General features: G+C 48.1%; 1 protein-coding gene across 1 annotated transcript in view; it reads right to left on the bottom strand.

Moving 5' to 3' along the window:
* The window catches only part of NBN (nibrin), a 429498-nt gene that overhangs the window by 104565 nt on the left and 303839 nt on the right, over positions 1-21094 (bottom strand). The window contains exons 10-11 of the mRNA XM_078687062.1: positions 18404-18688; positions 16110-16566 (exon numbers count right to left, since the gene is read on the bottom strand). Of these exons, the coding sequence (XP_078543188.1) occupies positions 16110-16566; positions 18404-18688 (742 nt within the window). The remainder of the gene's footprint in view (positions 1-16109; positions 16567-18403; positions 18689-21094) is intronic.

The following is a 21094-nucleotide window of genomic DNA, read 5'->3' as shown; positions in this document are numbered from 1 at the left end:
ACCCTACCTCACATTAATCCATCTTAGACCGTCCTTAGTCAAATGCATTACACCAGCATGGACACCAATCACACACAAATGAAGGATCCTGGACCCCGACCCCATAGACGACAACCCGGACCACTGGCTACACATAAGACTGACCTTTCCCCCTCTCACCCACATAACTGGTGATACCGAAACTAACGTTCCTCCTTCCTGCACAGGACATTGGAGCCCGCTTCTTCTCCTCCTCCACATGCCCAACAGGGAACTAGCCTCGGCTATGACCACATTAGTGCACTGGAACGCCCCCTAGCCCGCCCTGCCACCCAAAGGGGCCCGACATGCTATAGCCCGCAAGCCTAGACCTGCAGCAAACAGCTCTACGTCCATAGAGACGCGTCCCTTGTGTGAAACCTACCCATTTCCTCCCCCTACTACCCTCCTTCATCCCTTCAGTTCCCCCCACCTGACATGTACCTTGGTGATTCCTGCACACTCATTCCAAATACTATTGGGTGATACCCAGTTGCTGCTCTACCCATGTGTTCTCTCCCCTTGCCCATTCACTCCTTGTTACCCCTCCTTCCCTTTTCCCCATCCCCCTACATTCTTGCCTCCCCCTACCTACCTCCTCATCCTCGCACCCCCTCTATTCCCTTCTCATTTTATTTTTAACCCCCACACCCGTGCTATCGCTCCGTTTCCCAATTGCCTAAACCTCTGCATCAAATTCTCCTCACCTATCCTTTCACCAATCCTACCCTAGCCCCCTCTGTGTTTGCCTGCACTTTCTCTCCGCCTGTACAATCCCTCCCACACAGCATGCCCTCCCAACTACATCTCCTCATATGCCCTAGCACTCACCCCTCTCCCCCCTCCCCACAAACGGCCGGACGCCTTCATAGTTTCTCAGATCGCAAATTGCAGTACCCACCCCCTGTTCCTCCCAACCACTGCGCATCCTCTTGTGGAATGTTAACAGCCTCATGCACTAAATAACATGAAAGAAAGAGCTCTCCTACCTTCAAACAAAGAAAGCGGATGTTCTCCTGCGGAAGACACATCTGGATGCCTTAGAGTCCGATAAACTCCGCCGTGATTGGGTGGGCAGAGTGATCCATAGCAGTGTGGTGGTGCCAGCCGCCGCCTAGGGGGGGCCATCCGTGAAAATTCGGAGTTGCAATACTTCTCCGCAAAAAAACTGCCCGTTACAGTCATGAAAACATGGTCCGATTAAGATGGCAGATACACATTTGCCAAGGTGAAACTGAGAGACAGATCCTTGTGTGTGCGTTCAGTGTATCCCCAATAGGGGCCAAACACTCCTTTTTTCTACGCATAAACCGCCAGCTTGTAGAGATTGGGGTGACTCGATACATCATAGGAGGTTATTGGAATCTCGATGGAGACGCGGGGTTAAACAGGACGGGACCCTTGGACGGGGGAACAACTGGGACAGAGTACTGCTGGGAGACATTGCTTCACAGAACAATGGTTTCTTTTGTGTTATGTAAGAAGTCGCTTCGGACCACTGCCTTGTGGACCATTGGCGCCTCTGCCACCCGACTGACAAGGAATATACCTTCCTATCATCGGTCCATGGCACCCAGTCCAGACTGGACTACTTCCTCATCTCCCATCCTGCAGCAGAACTTGTTGGCAAATCTGTATATTGGAGGCCGCTCCCGCCGATCACGCTTAGGTTCTGTTGTCCCCCGACATGGGCCTAGTCTCTCCAGGCCGTAAACCAATGTGCCTAAACGTTCAGAGATATCGCTCACCCCAGGGCAAGACCCAACTGCGGGCACACTTATCTACTTACCTAGCGGACAACAAGGCATCAGTAACCTCCTGTAGGACCCTGTGGGCAGCGGCAAAGGCAACCATTCGCGCTCAACCAATGAGGGATACAGCCGTGGTGAATAAGAAGGCGGCTCTCCATCGTATCGAACTGGAGAACCAGATTGCCTCCCTTACCCATCTCTACTCCTCCTGTCCCTCAGTGCCCAACCTCCTACGGCTAGAACTGGGCCATATGGCCCTCAATGGCCTCTATACCTCTCAAACTGAATTCGCCCTCTAGCGCTTAAAAGGAGGCATTATGAACAGGGGGAGAAAGCTGGGTGGCTGCTGGCGGTGCAGCTGAGGCAACGTGAGGCTGCAATGGCTATCCCTGCCAACTGATCTGCGACCATGGACATACTTACTCGACCTCAGGACATTGTTAATGAGCTTGCCTCATTCTATGAACAACTATACACCCTGGCAGCACCGGCAAGGGCGGAACGGCTATCCGCATACCTCGAGGGAATTGAGCTGCCGTGCCTGATGAATAAAGGCAGAGAACTATTGGAAGGGGACATCGGTACAGAGGAAATAGCAACAGCCATCGCAAAATTGCCCTACCATAAGTCCCCGGGCGAAGACGGATTCCCTGCAGAATATTACAAATAGTCTGGAGAGGTGGCAATTGATACTTTACACTACAAGAGGCTGAAAGGATGGCCTCCTTAGGTCCTCTCTCTAACAGAGTGGTAACCGCGGTCCTACCCAAACCGGGAATAGACCCACTCTTGTGCATCCACTACAGCCACATCTCTCTCCTAAACGGGTACATTGAAATATTGGCCAGCATTCAAGCTGCACGACTGCGTAATGTCATACCATCCCTTAATTATCATACACAGATTGGCTTTGACCGAGGCCACTCCTCTGGAAACCACCTCCGCATCCTGGCCCACACCCAATAGACCGCAAAGGACCATCCAGAAGATGTGGTAGCCCTCTCCCTAAACGCAGAAAAGGCGTTTGATTGCATTAACTGGGGATACCTCTTTGCTGCTATGAAGCGTTTCGACCATGGAGAATAGTTTTTCTCCAAGGTCCAACTGCTCTATGACTGCCCGTGCGGCAGGGCAACTGCGGGGGGTTCCTCTCAGACACCTTAAAAATCCAAAGAGGCAGACACCAAGGTTGACCACTTTCCCCTTCTTGTTCTTGCTGGCCATGGAACCCCTAGCCTCTATCATTTTCCACTTGCCACACATATCGGGTATACCCATGGTGGGAGGCCTCTCTAAAATAAATTTGTATGCCAAAGATATTCTTCTTACCCTTAGAGATCTTCCATGTTCTTTGCCGGCACTACTAAAGGTAATTGAAGGCTTTGCAGCCCTGTCAGGTTACAAGGTCAATTGGGACAAAAGTGAGGCCCTCCCACTCATCTCAGGCACCACAAGGGCAGCGATCCATGGCTATCCCTTAAGCTGGAAATACTCCCGACTTAAATACCTTGGGGTCCTGTTTAACAGAGTCACTTCTGGGATTCTCCATGTGGAGCATAGTAGAAGCCGTAAGAATGGTCACATTGCCGTGCTTTACATATACCCTGGGAATTATGCCCGTTGTGGTGCCTCTAGATACTCTGCACCTCATAGATACTTGAATACGGGCCTTCGTTTGGGGTTCCACTCGCCCTTGTTCAGCTGCATCCAAACTCATGGCCCGCCGCTCCTATGGTGGCCTGGGATTACCATCCGTTGGCCCTACACCTCTCACAGCAGCTCGCCTCTCTGCTTCCGGAAACACCAGACCCGCGCAGTGGGTCGCAACAGAACGATCACTCCTCACATTTGTACACATTCTGATATATTCTGAAACATCAGCACAGTTCTTTTTTTTTTGCTATTTGCTAGGAAAAAAACATCCTACACCCTCTCCTCCTACACGGGTACTCAGCAGGATTGTCACATACATTATTTCACTTTGAAGTCAGAAAAAGTAAATCAAACATCAAGTTCCCTTGGAAGACATACTGACATTTGACCTCTGTCTTTGAATGCACAGCAAACTGGACAAGATAAGAAGAAGATTTAAAGGTATGTTTACAGAAAGCGAGTTAATGGAAGAGTACAGTTAACAAGGTTTGGGAAACGGGAGGGATGAACCTAAATTGGACAGCCACAAAAGATGAAGCCAGAAAATAGAAAGCCGTAATATGTGAGTTATAAACTACAAAGCCAATTGTTAGCAATGGATGAAATGCATTCCTAAGTCACATCTCTGAATGTCCCCAGCATATATTTTGCTGGTAGGCTTCGACCTAAAAAGGCCCAAACAGGAGACAAAAATGTCACCAGACAACCGCTTCTGATTTACAGTGCAGCTTCACATAACCTGGTCCTAGAACGCAGCCCATGGACAGGAAATAGGAGCATCCAAAATCATACACTAGTTTGTTACCCACAGAGCATTATTATCACTCAGTTCCATATTGCCACATTATTCCAGAAGATGGTTGTTAGACCTGGCATCTTTGGCGTGGTTTCCCCTGTCTTTTTGCCTCTACCTCCCGTATTTTTGATGCTGTGCTGGATTTAATTTTTGCTGGTATAGATGCTTTAGGCACTTTGCCACTGCTGTTCAGTGTCAAAGTGCAAGTGCTCCCTGTGTATATTATGATGGTAATTGGTTACCCATGATTGGCATATTTGTCTCACCCAGAAGTCCCTAGTAAAGTGCACTAAGTGTGCCAGGGCTGGTGATACAAATTCTACTAGTGGGCCTGCAGCACTGATGTGCCACCCACATGAGTAGCCCTAAAATGGTGTCTCAGGCTTGCCACCGCAGTGCCTGTGTGCAGTCTGTGAACTGCCATGTCCTCCTGGTCAGTGTCCCCACTGACCGGGCCTAACCCTTCCCTTTCTGTACACATTGGTCACCCCTATGGAAGGCCCAAGGTACCCCCTTGGGCAGGGTGCAGTGTATGTGAAAGGTAGAGCGTGTACTAGTGCAGGTGACATGCTCTGGTAGTGAATGAGAGCCATTTTCGTTTTTCATTATTGTAAGGCTGCCTTGCCCATAGGCTATCATGGGGAATTCTGGCTACAGTGGCTAACAGCATATCTTCCCGTAGGAGCAAGGTAGGACATAAGTCTGGTATCCCTGAACTCAGAATTTAATAACACATCTTTTAGGAAAGGTTGTTTTCAAATCATGTGTTTGAGAACAGCCCTTTTAGAAAGTTGCTGTTCTCTTGTCTGACCTTTCTGTGTGCCTTGGCCTGTTTGTGAATGGACTGTCTGGTTTGAGAGTGACAGGGGCTGGGGAGCCCCCAGGAGGCTGGCTGAGTCAGCCCTAGGCTGAATGACTGCATCTGGATCTTGAGTGGTGGGAGGGGATAGCACCAGGGCCTGAATAGGGCTGTGCCTGCCTTCCACAGTGCTGGCTCCACCTCCTGCTGGGCAGCTGACGACCCTGCCCCTCTCTCTGAAAGGAAAGGAGAAGCCAGGAAAGCAAAGTGCTCAAGGAACACCCAGAACTGGTTCAGACCGGGCTCAGAGCGCTCCTGCACAAAGGGAACAAAGACTTTTAGGGGTATAAGTATAGGACCCCAGACTACAGAAAATTAGATCATCCGGGAATCAAGAAGGAACCTCTGCCAAGGAGAAAGCTGGAAGACTGAAGAAGGAAGACTGTCCTGTTGTTGCTTTGCTGGACTGACCTGCAGTTGGTTTGCTGCCAAGGAGAGGGGAAGGACTTTGCTTTGTGCTGTGTCCCCTTGCTTGAAGAATCTCCAAGGGTCTGAAGAAGAGCTGGCTCCCTGTTAAGAAGTCCCAGGAACAAAAGGACTTCACCCCCAGCTTCCCTGAACTCTACTGAGAGAGTTCTGTCCTTCCTAGAGTGCTTGGGCCAGTTGTGGTGCCTTTGGAAGTTGTACCTGTGTTGGGAAGCTGGAAACAAAGATTTTAAGAACTTTCGGCAAAGTTTAACGCATTGCTCGCTTGCAGAGCGCATCCCCATCAGTACGAGAAAATTCCCGCCACCGCGAGAGCCGAGATCGTCGCAGCGCCTGTTGCTGCTGCCAGAGTCGTCACATCCTTCGCTTGCGGGCCGCACCAGTCCGGTGCGGGAAGATTACCATCGCTGCGAGTATCGTCGCAGAGCCTGTCGTCACTGGGTGAGATCGTCGCACCGCCTGCTTGCGGACCGCATCACGTCGCTGTGAGAGACGTCGCAGAGCCATCGCATCGAGGGGCCGCGAGAGGAGAGCATCGCCGCGAGCCACGCATTGTCGCCGCACCGGAGATCGTCACCGCCCCGAAGATCGTCGTATCGTACTGTTTCCGAGCCGCTTCCACCAAAACCTGTGAACCGGAATCCACGCAAGGCATTGCGTTCCTCCCTGAACAGACCGGAGTCACCAGAGCACGCCCGCTACATCGAGCGGGGTTGTTGCTTTGCCTCCCCAGGGTCTCAGAAGTGACGCATCGCTTGCTTTTCAACGCTTCAGCTTTCACTTGGAACGTTTGTCGCATCTAAAGGTACTGTTGGCTAAAACGTGATGCAACTGTGGATTATTTTAACGCAACCTTAAGAACTCATTTGAAACCATATTCTTGAACTGTGTATGTTGGATTTTTGTCATTTTGGTCTTGTGTAGTTTAGATTAAATACCTTTATTTTTCTAAACTGTTGTGGAGTCAGTTTGTGGTGATTTCACTGTGTTACTGTGAGTGTTGGTACAAATACTTTGCACATTGCCTTCAATAAGCCTGACTGCTCCTGCCAAGCTACCAAGGGGGTGAGTAGGGGCTATCTAAAGAGTGCATCCTTCTTACCCTGACTAGAAGCAAGGGTCCCTATTTGGATAGTGGTACCTACCTCTGCCAACTAGAGACCCCCAGTTCTAATAGTGTTGGTCAGCGGTGGGATTTGAACTTGTATTTGTACTAGACCCACAGTGACTGGAGTACATCACTAGTGAGTGCAGACCACTATGCCACTGCATACTACGTTTTTTTTGATTGGTTCTATTTTTGAGTAACCCTTCAAAGCATCATGTCTGTGAATGGAAAGGCACCCAGTGTGGAGGCAGAATTGGAGTTTGTCATTGAGGATTTGTATTCCTACAATGTTGAACAGCTTAGGAAATTCTGCCAAAAGTTTGTGTGCCCCATAAAGAGCAACTACAGGAAGGAGGAGTTGCAGAGGATCTTGAAGGCCTGGTGGGAGGCCCAAGAAGGAAATGATGCCAGTGGAAGGGGGGGGTTTCAACCCCAGGATGTGCCAGTGGGCAGACCAAACTCAAGGGCTGGCAGTCACCACTCCAGCCGGGGTCTTACCCAAGAAGAGTTAGAAGAGAATCAGAGAGTTAGAGACCATGACTTGGAAGTCATAAGGTTAAAAATGAAGCAATTGGAAATGGAGAGAGAAAGAGCGGCGGAGGAGAGAGACAGGGCGGCGGAGGAGAGCAAAAATGCCCGTGCCCTGGAGGAAAAGAAATTGATTTTGGCTCATGAAGTGATCATGAGGGAACTGGATATCAAGGCCAAGCAGGTGGATTCCAGTTCAAATGGTGGCAGCGCACAGCCAGTGCCAGGGAGTAAAGTATATATTGCCAAGGATTTACTCCAGAACTACAATAGAAGTGAGGATATTTATGCCTGGTTTACTTCCTATGAGATTGCATTGAGAATGAATGGTGTGCCTGAACAGCATTGGGGGCGGGCCTGTGGAAACATGTTGAGGCTTCTGGGAGGAGGGCTCTAGAGCCCTTAGAGTTAGCAGGTACCATGACCTACCCCAATATGAAGGAGGCCCTATGTCTCAGGTATGGACTTACTCCAGAGCAGTACCGACTGCAGTTTAGGAACTCTAAGAAGAGAGAATCTGAGATTTGGATGGAGTGTGTGAATTTGTACTCGTGTGCACTGGAAGGTTGTATGAAGGGCAGCAAAGTAACGGATTATAAGGGGTTGTTGCATTTAATTAGTTGGGAGCACTTGAGTAGTCTTTGTGTTCCAGAGCTGCGCCAGCATCTTTTAGACAGCAAGCTGACAGTCCCCATTGAGCTTGCTAAGGAGGCGGACTGCTGGACCAGTACCAGGATCCACAGAGGAATTGTGGGTACCACAGCCAAAGGTGGGCAGGGTGCACAGCAGAAGAGTGGGGGGGACAAGGGTAACCAAAAGGAGTTCTCTCAAGGGCCCCAAAATAGTTCCAAGGGAAAGGAATCCCAACCCACCAAACCCAAACAGCCATGGCCCCTTAGGGTCAGAAAGGATAACAGAGGTCCCCCTACCTGCTATCACTGCAATGAGGTGGGACATGTTATCAATAGGTGCCCTAAGAAATCCCCAGCACCCACTGGTGCTCCAGTCCCAGGGTTAGCAAGTGTAGCTTTGGGAGGGGATTTGATTTCTAGTGGGGAGGAGGGACTAGCAGTTATGACCCTTGTCTCTTTAGGAGACCAAGAGATGGTCCAGGAAACCTTCCTGCCCCCTAACACTAAGAAATACGGGCAGAAGGTGATCATCAATGGGAGGGAGATAGAGGCTCTGAGAGACACAGGAGTCAGTGTGACATCTGTGAGGTGTCAGTGAGTCTCTGAAGAGCAGGTCATTCCCAATGCACTCCGCCCAGTAGTTGCAGCTGATAGCTCGGTGCGCCTCTGCAAAGTGGCGCGTGTTCCCTTTGAGTGGAGGGGGGTCTCTGGTCTCTTGGAAGTTGTTGTCAGTGAAGCCTTGCCTGTAGACTGTCTGCTAGGTAACAACCTGGAGAGTTCTCCATGGAAGGATGTGGAGCACCAAGCTCATCTGGAGATGTTGGGTTTGCCTGTGTGGATCTGCGTGACCACGCGGCCTATGGCAGCCAGTAAGGGTGATTCAGCAGAACTGGAGCCTGAAACAGTGGCCCAGAGACCTGCCAGGAGAGGAAGAGGCAGGGGGTGCGGGAAAGCCGCCCCGGCTGTTCCCACGGCCATGGAAGGAGCAGAACCTGAAGGGGATGCCCTGGAGCCTACCGGGGAACAGGTGGCCTAACTGAGGGAGCTACCTGAGCTGACCCATTGGCAGCAAGGTGGGCCCTCCAGGGAGGAATTCTGCAAGGCGCAGAAAGAGTGCCCTTCCCTCATTGGTGTGCGGCAGCAGGCTGCAGACCAGGCAGCAGGTGCAGCGTCCAAGGATCGTCTCATTTACTGGGAAGGTGAATTACTTTATAGTGAGCCTAAGTTCGCTGAGCCCAGTGCAGCCTGTGTGCTGGTGGTACCCGAGCGCTTCAGGTACTTCCTAATGGGTCTGGCTCATGACGTGCCTCTCGCAGGACATCTGGGGCAAAACAAGACCTTCCAAAGGCTTGTCACCCACTTCTACTGGCCCCAGATGAAGAAGCACGTTGTTACCTTTTGTAGATCTTGCCAAACATGTCAGGCAAGTGGCAAGAGCGGAGGGAAGTACAAGGCACCCCTCCAACCCTTTCCTGTGGTGAGCACCCCTTTCGAGCAGGTTGGCATCGACATCGCAGGGCCCCTGGACCCCAAGACAGCCTTAGGCTACAGGTTCATCCTGGTCCTGGTGGACCATGCCACCCGGTACCCGGAAGCTGTCCCTCTCAGGACAATCACAAGCCCCGTGCTGGGTTGTGCATTGATGGAGATCTTTTACCATGTGGGGTTCCCCAGAGAGGTGGTCTCCGACCGGGATACCAACTTCATCTCTAGCTACATGAAGTCTATGTGGGAGGAGTGTGGAGTAACTTATAAGTTCACCACTCCTTACCACCCTCAAGAAAATGGGTTGGTTGAAAGGTTCAACCGCACCCTGAAAGGTATGATTATGGGCCTAGCGGTGCCCATGAGACGGAAATGGGATGTCTTTTTACCATGCCTGTTGTTTGCCTACAGGGAGGTGCCTCAGAAGTCCTAAGGGTTCAGTCCCTTTGAACTCCTGTATGGCCACCCTGTTAGAGGACCTCTCACACTGGTAAAGGAGGGGTGGGAGAAATCCCGTGGGAAGACACTCCAGGATGTGTTCAGCTACGTGCTGGCCTTCCGCAACCAGACACAACGCTTCAGGAAGCTCGCACAGGAGAACCTTGAAGCTAATAACAACAAATCACTTCGGGTCTTTTTGTGTATTCTAAGCCTTAAAGGGATCAAGAAAATGTGAGTGCATTCTACATTCAACCAGCTCTCGTTTACAGTACTCATGTTGTCATAATCCTATTGGGAATTCATCCCTTAAGGACAAGAACCCTCACTCACCCTTGGGTGACATGCTTCATCAGGTGGGTTCCTCCTTACCAGTAAGAAAGCCTAGTCTTACTGGGAGCTACGACTTCGCAGATTTTAATGAAGGAGCTCAGAGATGTTTTCTTAGTATGTTATGGTAGGGAGGATACTATATCCCAAATGAGAGCTAGTAGGGTAAACAAGTTGCAGTGCAGTAGAAAGTGAGTAAGCAAAATGTGTCAAAAAAGTGTATTAAAACTGTCTAGATTCATGCACTAAACGATTTTTTTCACATGCTCAATCTGACAGGATTAAAAGCAAAGCAAATAAGTAGTATGGATTTAAACTACTTACGGTCGACATGTTTCAGCCATATGATCTATAAATAGTATTGGTGGCTTTTTTCAGGACCTAGAAAGGATGTGAAATTGCTACTGCTGATAAGTGTATAATAAACAAAAAGTGATAGGTTTCATATACTAAACCAGTATTCCTTGTAGCATGATATCTGGTAATACCGCGTCCCGAGGCAGACTCTATACCTGCAACGAGGTACCGACGGAGAGTGCGGGGCCTCCTTCCCTGAGCTGCCTGCCAGGTTGAGGAGAGGTCTATTATCCTACCTATGGGATAAACGCGGTATTACCAGATATCATGCTACAAGGAATACTGGTTTAGTATATGAAACTTATCACTTTTTGTTTATTATACACTTATCAGTAGTAGCAATTTCACATCCTTTCTAGGTCCTGAAGAAAGCCAACGATACTATTTATAGATCACATGTCGACCGTAAGTAGTTTAAATCCATACTACTTATTTGCTTTGCTTTTAATCCTGTCAGATTGAGCACGTGAATAAAATTGTTTAGTGCATGAATCTAGACAGTTTTAATACGCTTTTTTGACACATTTTGCTTACTCACTTTCTACTGCACTGCAACTTGTTTACCCTACTAGCTCTCATTTGGGATATAGTATCCTCCCTACCATAACACACTAAGAAAACATCTCTGAGCTCCATCATTAAAATCTGCGAAGTCGTAGCTCCCAGTAAGACTAGGCTTTCTTACTGGTAAGGAGGAACCCACATGATGAAGCATGTCACCCAAGGGTGAGTGAGGGTTCTTGTCCTTAAGGGATGAATTCCCAATAGGATTATGACAACATGAATACTGTAAACGAGAGCTGGTTGAATGTAGAATGCACTCACTTTTTCTTGATCCCTTTAAGGCTTAGAATACACAAAAAGACCCGAAGTGATTTGTTGTTATAAGCTATATGTGATAAAGGGGAAATTATCCTTCGCTGGTCTATAAACTTAATTCCCTTGGATCCCAAAATCCCATTGTTGTGTTTACAGAACCTTGAAGCTAGCCAGGAAGAAATGAAAAGATGGTACGACTAGAATACCACTCCGGTCGAATTTCAATCTGGGCAGAAAGTGTGGGTGATGGAGCCAGTGGAGCCTTGTGCGCTCCAAGATAAGTGGACTGGCCCATATGAGGTGGTGGAGCGCAAGAGCGAAGTAACCTACCTGGTTAACTTGAAGACTCCCAGGCAGCACCTTAGAGTCTTGCATGTGAACTGCCTCAAACCCCACTTTGAGAGGTCTGAAGTGACAATGCGCCTGGCTACAGATGCTGGAATGGAGGAGGAAAGTGACCCTCTTCCTGACCTCCTGGCAGCCAAGGAGCACGACGAGTCAGTGGATGGTGTGTTCCTCTCGCCCACCCTGACCCCAGAACAGCAGAGGGACTGTCACCAAGTGTTGGGTCAGTTTGCCTTCCTGTTCTCCCTGACCCCAGGTGTCACCGATTGGTGCGTCCATGATGTGGACACTGGAGATGGTCTGCCTGTGGAACAGAAATTTTACAGGGTAGCTGACAAGGTCAGGGCCAGCATCAAGGAAGAGGTTTCCAAGATGTTTGTACTAGGGGTGATTGAGCCCTCCAGCAGCCCCAGGGCTAGCCCAGTGGTCTTAGTGCCAAAAGCTGCTGCGCCCGGTGCCACTCTAGAACTCCGGTTTTGTGTGGACTACCGTGGGCTCAATGCGGTCACGAAGATTGACGCACACCCCATCCCCAGAGCTGATGAGCTCGTGGATCGGTTGGGAGCTGCCCAGTACCTCAGTACGTTTGATTTAACTTCTGGGTACTGGCTGATTGCCTTAACTGAGGGGGCCAAAGAGAGGTCTGCATTCTCAACGCCAGAGGGGCACTTCCAGTTTCGAGTCATGCCCTTTGGGTTGAAGAATGCCCCTGCCACATTCCAGAGACTGGTTAACCAGGTACTGACAGGGCTGGAGGAATTCAGTGCCGCATACCTGGATGACATTGCTGTGTTCAGCTCCACGTGGGAGGAACACTTGCAACACCTCTGTGAAGTGTTGAAGGCTCTGCAAAAGGCAGGCCTCACTATCAAGGCCAGCAAGTGCCAGATAAGGCAGGGATCTGTGGTGTATTTGGGACACCAGTTGGGGAGCGGCCAGGTGGCGCCCCTACAGGCGAAGATTTATACCATTCTGGCTTGGGAGACCCTCAAGACCCAGACGGCGGTGAGAGCCTTTTTAAGTCTCACCGGGTATTACAGACGATTTGTCAAGGGGTATGGCACCATCGTTGCCCCCTTGACAGAGCTGACTTCCAAGAAGCAGCCCAAGAGAGTGAATTGTACCGAAGCCTGTCAAATTGCTTTTGATGCCCTGAAAACTGCCATGTGTACAGCACCGGTGCTCAAGGCACCTGATTTCTCAAATGAGTTTATAGTGCAGACAGACGCTTCAGAGCATGGTGTGGGAGCAGTACTCTCACAGATCAACGACGAGGGCTGGGACCAACCTGTGGCTTTCATTAGTAGGAGGCTACTACCCAGGGAACAGAGGTGAAGTGCAATTGAAAGGGATGCTTTTGCTGTGGTCTGGGCTCTGAAGAAGCTAAGGCCATACTTGTTTGGAACTCACTTCCAGGTTCAGACAGACCACAGGCCCCTCAGATGGTTGATGTAGATGAGGGGTGAGAACCCAAAACTGTTGAGGTGGTCCATCTCCCTACAGGGAATGGACTTCATGGTGGAGCACCGTCCTGGTACAGAACACGCCAAAGCTGATGGTCTGTCCAGATTCTTCTCCCTTAGTGAAGAGAACTCCCAAGAGGGTGGGCAGTTCTCCCCACTTTCAGCTGGAGGGGACACGTGTTAGACCTGGCATCTTTGGCGTGGTATCCCCTGTCTTTTTGACTCTACCTACTGTATTTTTGACGCTGTGCTGGATTTCGTTTTTACTGGTATAGATGATTTGGGCACTTTGCCACTGCTGATCAGTGTCAAAGTGCAAGTGCTCCCGGTGTCAATTTTGATGGTAATTGGTTATCCATGATTGGCATATTTGTCTCACCCGGAAGTCCCTAGTAAAGTGCACTAAGTGTGCCAGGGCTGGTGATACAAATGCTACTAGTGGGCCTGCAGCACTAATTGTGCCACCCACATGAGTAGCCCTCAAATGGTGTCTCAGAACTGCCACCGCAGTGCCTGTGTGCAGTCTGTGAACTGCCATGTCCTCCTGGCCAGTGTCCCCACTGACCGGGCCAAACTCTTCCCTTTCTGTACACATTGGTCACCCATATGGAAGGCCCAAGGTACCCCCTTGGGCAGGGTGCAGTGTATGTGAAAGGTAGAGCATGTACTAGTGCAGGTGACATGATCTGGTAGTGAATGAGAGCCATTTTCGTTTTTCATTATTGTAAGGCTCCCTTGCCCATAGGCTATCATGGGGAATGCTGGCTACAGTGGTTACCAGCATATCTTCCCATAGGAGCAAGGTAGGACATAAAAGTCTGGTATCCCTGAACTCAGAATTTAATAAAACATCTTTTAGGAAAGATTGTTTTTAAATCCTGTGTTTGAGAACAGCCCTATTAGAAAGTTGCTGTTCTCTTGTCTGACCTTTCTATGTGCCTTGGCCTGTTTGTGAATTGACTGTCTGGTTTGAGAGTGACAGGGGCTGGGGAGCCCCCAGGAGGCTGGCTGAGTCAGCCCTAGGCTGAATGACTGCATCTGCATCTTGAGTGGTGGGAGGGGTTAGCACCTGGGCCTGAATAGGGCTGTGCCTGCCTGCCACAGTGCTGGCTCCACCGCCTGCTGGGCGGCTGACGACCCTGCCCCTCTCTCTGAAAGGAAAGGAGAAGCCAGGAAAACAAAGTGCTCAAGGCACACCCAGAACTGGTTCAGACCAGGCTCAGAACCTTCCTGCACAAAGGGAAAAAATACTTTTAGGGGTATAAGTATAGGACCCCAGACTACAGAAAATTAGATCATAGTGGAATCAAGAAGGAACCTCTGCCAAGGAGAAAGCTGGAAGACTGAAGAAGGAAGAATGTCCTGCTGTTGTTTTGCTGGGCTGACCTGCAGTTGCTTTGTTGCCAAGGAGAGGGGAAGGACTTTGCTTTGTGCTGTGTCCCCTTGCTTGAAGGAATCTCCAAGGGCCTGAAGAAGAGCTGGCTCCCTGTTAAGAAGTCCCAGGAACAAAAGGATTTCACCCACAGCTTCCCTGAACTCTACTGAGAGAGTTCTGTCCTTCCTAGAGTGCTTGGGCCAGTTGTGGTGCCTTTGGAAGTTGTACCTGTGTTGGGAAGCTGGAAACCAAGATTTTAAGAACTTTCTGCAAAGTTTAAGGCATCACTCACTTGCGGAGGGCATCTCCGTCAGTGCGAGGAAATTCGTTGTCGTCGCATCCTTCGCTTGCGGGCCGCACCAGTACGGTGCGGGAAGATTACCATTGCTGCGAGTATCGTCGCAGAGACTGTCGTCACTGGGTGAGATCGTCGCCCCGCTTGCTTGCAGACCGCATCACGTCGCCGCGATAGTCGTCTCAGAGCCATCGCATCAAGGGGCCGCGAAAGATGAAGATCGACGCTGAGCCGCGCATTGTCGCCACACCGGAGATCGTCGCATCGTACTGTTTGCAAGCCACTTCCACCAAAACCTGTGCACCGGAATCCACGCAAGGTATCACATCCCTCCCCGTACAGACCGGAGTCACCGCAGCACGCCTGCTACATCGAGCAGTGTTGTCGCATCGCCTACCCAGGGTCTCAGGAGTGACGCATCGCTTCCTGTTTAATGCTTCAGCTTTCACTTGGAACTTTTGTCGCATCTAAAGGTACTGTTGGCTAAAACGTGACGCAACTGTGGATTATTTTAACGCAACCTTAAGAACTCATTTGAAACCATATTCTTGACCTATGTATGTTGGATTTTTGTTGTTTTGGTCTTGTGTAGTTTATATTAAATACCTTTATTTTTCTAAACTGTTGTGGAGTCAGTTTGTGGTGTTTTCACTGTGTTACTGTGAGTGTTGGTACAAATACTTTGCACATTGCCTTCAATAAGCCTGACTGCTCGTGCCAAGCTACCAAGGGGGTGAGCAGGGGCTATCTAAAGAGTGCATCCTTCTTACCCTGACTAGAAGCAAGGGACCCTATTTGGACAGTGGTACCTACCTCTGCCAACTAGAGACCCCCAGTTCTAACAATGACTCATTTGTTCCCAGTAAAAAAAAAGCAAGAGAAGTCAGAAGATAAAGAGTCAAATGAAAGAGGAGAAATAAACACACATTTCCTCAGACTTCAGTCCAAAGGCATTCTTTAAAAAAAAATGTTTGTGGAAATTCTGTTCATGCCAGGTGGTTCTCTGCAAGCGGGACTTTGCCTATGGGCCACATCTGGAGCTTCCACAGATGATCCTGAACATAAATAGCCGGGTCATATGAGTCCGATGCTAAAAGGCGCATCTGACTCATCTGGAATTTATTCTGAGAAAATACAACAAAAATAAACGAGTAAACAACCATTGCTGTTACTAAGGAATCCTGTTTAAAAACAGCAATGTGCGTAGCCAAGTCCTAAGAAAAAGTATCGAAAATATAAATTACAACCCCTTAAAACTGTTGTCATTCAGTGAATGTCTAAGAAGTGAATGGTTAACAGGTTTGGGCGAGGTACATGAGCAGTGAAGTGGAAGGATGCTAGCTCTACACATCTCCACTGGTGAGATATTAAAGAACCACTTTAATGAAGCACACAATTCACAAAAGTTATAGATATGATCACAGTACTTACTGCTACTATGGTTATATCTTCTTCCTTTATTTTAGTATCCACTGAATCCAACCTTCTTTTCTTTCGGCTATCCATGCCACTGTTTTGACTCTGATCTCCCATATCAGTGTTAAGTTCTGGTATTAAGCGCTTTCCAAATTCTTCAGATCCTATAGCTAAGTCCTCGGGTTCTTTCCTCTTCTTTTGTGGTGCAGTTTTACTTGTGCTTACTTCGGCAGCAGACTCGTCATCGTATTGTTGCCCATTTCCTTGTCCGGACTTTACGCTCATCTCTGCAGGCCAAGAACTTGATTTACTGTTTGTGACAAAACCTTTGCTCTGATTTTGTGCTGGTAGAATTTTACTCATCGATGGTGTTGTGATGAGCAAATCTTCTTCTGAAAAATTCAATGACTTTTCCGCAGTCTTCGCCGCTTTAGGAGCAGACACTTCTTGCTCAACATCATCATCTCGCTCTCTATAGTTACAGGCAAAAGAATGGTAGCAATAGTTATTAAAGACTCAATCTTGTGCAGTTAATTATATTAAGCAATCTGAACGCTTTAAATAACTCAGATTAAGACAATATAGATTTTGAATAATTTGTTTTTTAACTTAATTTGCAGAAGTGCTGTGATGTCCATTTTATCGTGTCACAGGTCTGCTACATAGCATATGTTTTCCAAATCAAAAATGTTTTTACCCTCTAGCATGTAAACTGACATATCATGGATTTCTTTTTTTGCTCGATCAGTTGCGGCCGGCATGGCTCACAGGTGGGGAGGCGGGCACAGGGTGGGGGGTTACGGGGTGAGGGGTTACGGGGGGGTTGCGAGGGGGGTGTCGCGAGGGTAGGGGGGGGTTCAATAATAAAAAAATTAAAACCTACCTTTCTGCCGGCCCAGGTCCCGCGTCTTCACTGCCTAGTCTGCTCCTTCTTTCCTCACTCCGGCAGCAACATGAAGCAGGCATCTACCCTCCCATAAGCCAATCACAATGCTCCAGTTGAGCATTGTGATTGGTCAGGATGCCGCCTAGCCAGGGGCTGTAGGGGATTGGATGTTCTCCATGTAGGCTGCAATGCATCCTGCATGGAGAAGTGCAGAGTGCGCATGACTGATTTGGGTGGCCCGAGAGGGCTAACCAAACCAGTCATGCGTACTCAGAAGCGGGCAAACCTGCCAGCTTCTCCCACCCGCTTGCCTGCCCGCAATGCTAAAAGAAACATAAAATGGTAATAGCCAAAAGTTATTACCATTTTATGTTTTATCTTTCTCGCACTGCGAGAAAGCAGTGGAGCGACACTCCTCCGCCATAGTGGAGGAGCCGCCCCTGAAAACTTGTGTACAACAGCAATAGTACACTGAGGGCCTGATTCATTGTTTTGCTATTTACAAACTGCAAATTAATAGCAAGTTTACGATGGTGGGGACTCTGCAGTCTGGCGGAAAACTCTGCATATAAAAAGATGGGCCAGGCCTATCAAACACAGGCCAGCCTTTGCGGAGAACTCCACAGATAAAAAGATAGGACAGGCCTATCTTTTTTTGAGCAAAGTTCTTTGCCTCAACTGCAGAGTCTCCTCATTCATAAATTTACTATTAACTTGTAGTTTGTGAATAGCAAAAATATAGTAAACTTACACATCAGAGTAAATTTACCTGTAGCTGAGCCAAGAAACAAGAGGCGAGGTTAACGGCAGAAATGGGTCCTGCTGAACTGATAGTACGAAAGATACCATGGTTGAGTAATTTACTTTTATTTTTTATTTCTTGCATTCTCCTGTGCCTATGTTTGATTGCAAACTACCAACCTAGGAGTGAGATCATAGTAGGAGATTTACAGTGGGATGGACGGTGCTGCTTTCTAAAGTGGGGGGTAATTTATAATCCTAAACCGACTCACCTTGTATGTCCTGTTCATGGGAACTGCGGTTCTTTTAGAACCCTGGCACGATATTTAAATAGACAAATATGTTCTTTTGTTTCTCTAAGTTGAGATGCAAAGTAGATGTTATGCAGTGGGTACAAAAATACATCATTTCACTCAGTGACAAACAAGGTAGGGTCAATGTTCCCACTGAAAAGTGGGCAATAACAACATGCTGCAGTGTCAGGCTATAGAGGTAGGACGAGGCACCATGGGTCTTATAGAGATGTTCACAGGAGCGCAGGACCAGCACTGAAAATTAGCTGAGAAGAAATATTATGTAAGAATATACAACACTTACATAACAGAAACTATTATTTCACTGACTAATGGGCTAGACGACAACTGCGTCACTAACAAAACAACGAAAGTGTGAACGGACCAACCTTTTCTTCGATGCCACTTTGAAGTAGCTTTTCATTAAATCTGACTGCTGCTGGGACGCTTTGTCTTTGTTTTTACCAAGTTTGGGTGCAGTGGGCGGTAACAAATGCTGACTTCTCTGTTCAGTTGCAGTCTTGCTCTCCTTAGTCAATGAAGATGCTGTTGTTTTCTCAAGACCGGCAGCGCCAGGAGACTCCTTCACAGTGGGCATGTCTTGTACATTAACCTTTTTTCTTCGATCAACTCTAGGGGTTTCTTTTACTTCCTGAACTCCGCTTACTTCCATCCTACAAAGAAAGTCAATTAAAAAAAGTGCATCGCTAATGCATATTTATTTTGATAAACTACTAATTTTTCACTGAAAAATACAAAGCATTAGGTTGTTTAACTGTAAAGCATGCTAACACCACGTGTTTAAATTTGCAGTATAAGAATAATAAACTAAAATATATACTTTTAAGGGTGGTAGGCATCTCACAATCAGTTAAGCTTCGCTGCTTAAATCTTCCATTTCTACATTGCGCCTCTCCCAAGAATAGAGAGGGAGCAACGCTGCCCAGCTCCAAGGGTAACACAGGGTGTGCGTTTGGCTTTAGCATAACATTGCTGAATGCACCTACCAGGTTCACCCTCCAACAGAATTTCCAAGATGTGGTGAGGCAAATGCAATGAACACTTGTTTCGTTTTCTTGATATGAGTAAAGCGATCTGTATAGTACTTAATAACTCTTCGTCCATCTAATGTGTGTAAAAACCTCACTGTAACATACATGCACACGTAGCCAAGGGGCGAGTATCTGCCCATCTGAGGCAGGCCTTGACAGGGCAATCTATTGCACCACAAAGCATGCTGAAGAGGGTTACAAATAGTGATATGCGGACTACGAACCCCGCCCTCCCCCTCCGTTCCTGCTGCTCGGGAATCCTCTCTCATTCTGCCACATGACTTGGGGTTCCCGGGCCAGGGAGGACCCAATATAGTAGTTTGCAAAGTGGCATCTACTGATCCTCCTCTTGATTTGCCAAGTGTTCAGATAAGGCCCAGAGATAATAAGCAAAGTCTTGTCTCTCAGTTGAGCGTTTCTGTGTACGGTGCCTGCAGAAGATTGATGTCTATCACCAGAGCCCAGGAAAATCCGCAGTAACGTCATCTTAATCTTTAGTGGGCTCTCGGGCACACTGTGATACACTTTTGTTGTGTATCTTTTTGTTTCATTCTCTCTCTTAATTTTCCTAATTTTTTCTACATTTTTCTGGACTAACTTAGTCACTGAGTATAGCGGGGATTTGGTATGGGTGCTTTTATCTTTATCTTTTACTTTATGGCTGGAAATAAGATAGTGTTGATTAAATTACTTGCACCAGTCAGTTTTTCTGTAAGGTATTTAGTCAAATATTTTGATCATACTGGTGATGGGGATAGCAAAGACTCGCAGTTAAGATGGCGCTCATGTAAGGTTTTGATGTTTAGATGTTATTGTTATTGAGTCCTCTTTTTGTGCCTTTACTTTTCTCAATTTTAATTATTTTTTTACTTTATGGTAAAAATAGAATTGTGTTGGATGATGAATGGCTTACATTAAGTTTTGTTAGAAGTTCCCGTTACTAGGGTGTTTTTATAGGAAGTGCGGGGGTTGTATATTTCAGTTGCCTCGGTGACTGTATTTACCTACTTTTGGAATGGCGCCACCGTTATGGCAGCTTTTTTGAGTCTGTCTTTCCTCGATCTGGGTATCCTTGCACTTTATGTCTGGCACCCTTTATGCTATATTTTAACTATGGTGAATACAGTTATTTTGGTGGCAAGGATTTCATATACTGGAGATTAAGATGGGGCCTGTGCAGGTTACTGACATTTGGGTATGTTTGGCATTTACAGCCCAAATACGAGTTACTCAGCCACACCGCCAGCCTGCCATGGTGGCGGTCGAGAGAACGCAGCCAAGCCAGCGGCATCTCAACCGCCACATCATGAGTTTATAGCAGGGCTGGCAATGTGCCAATGGTGCAGCCATGGCTGCGGCATGCTTCAGCTCTAAGAGAGAGCTTAAAGGCAATGCTGGTTGCACTGCTGCGCCTCCAACAAGTCGGGTGCATTGCTGCCATGCACCAGATCGTGCAAGGCACACAGTGCACTCACGATAGTGCAGGCATAGGGAGGTACAACATGTACCTCAGGCCGCAATTCCTTTGGGCTAAATCGCCCTGGGGCCCTTTTTATGGCCCTTTACCTGCCTTTCCACGGGGTCCCTGCCATGAAAAGGTCAGCAGAAAGGCAGGTCATAATTCCCACGGCAGAGAACATGCGGGCACCGTCACCATTGACCACCCCTGTCCAGACCGCCCCCACAGTGGAAGCTCCTAACTTGGGGGCGGTCTCCCCGCCCGCATTGGAATCTGGTGGTCGGACTGAGAAAATGCGAGGGCAGTCTACGGACCCCCATAGTCATAACTGGGTCCTTAGTCTTCTTTTTACATTTATGTCAATGTATTCCGATTAGATGGTGCCCATGTAGTACTCCAATCTCTCAGATAGGTATGTTGAACCTATGAAAACCTTTTGTTTTATAGGCGTTCTTTTCAGGTTGCTTTCTATGTTTGATGGGAGTCAAGGCAAATAAGTAAAAGGAGCTGAATTGATTATTTATTTCCTCTTGTAGAAATGTTACCGCATTGATTACCTCGTTACTCAA

The sequence above is a fragment of the Lissotriton helveticus genome, chromosome 4_1 (genome assembly GCF_964261635.1).
Source record: "Lissotriton helveticus chromosome 4_1, aLisHel1.1, whole genome shotgun sequence".
NCBI lineage: Eukaryota > Metazoa > Chordata > Amphibia > Caudata > Salamandridae > Lissotriton > Lissotriton helveticus.
This window is presented reverse-complemented; position numbering and strand designations above follow the sequence as displayed.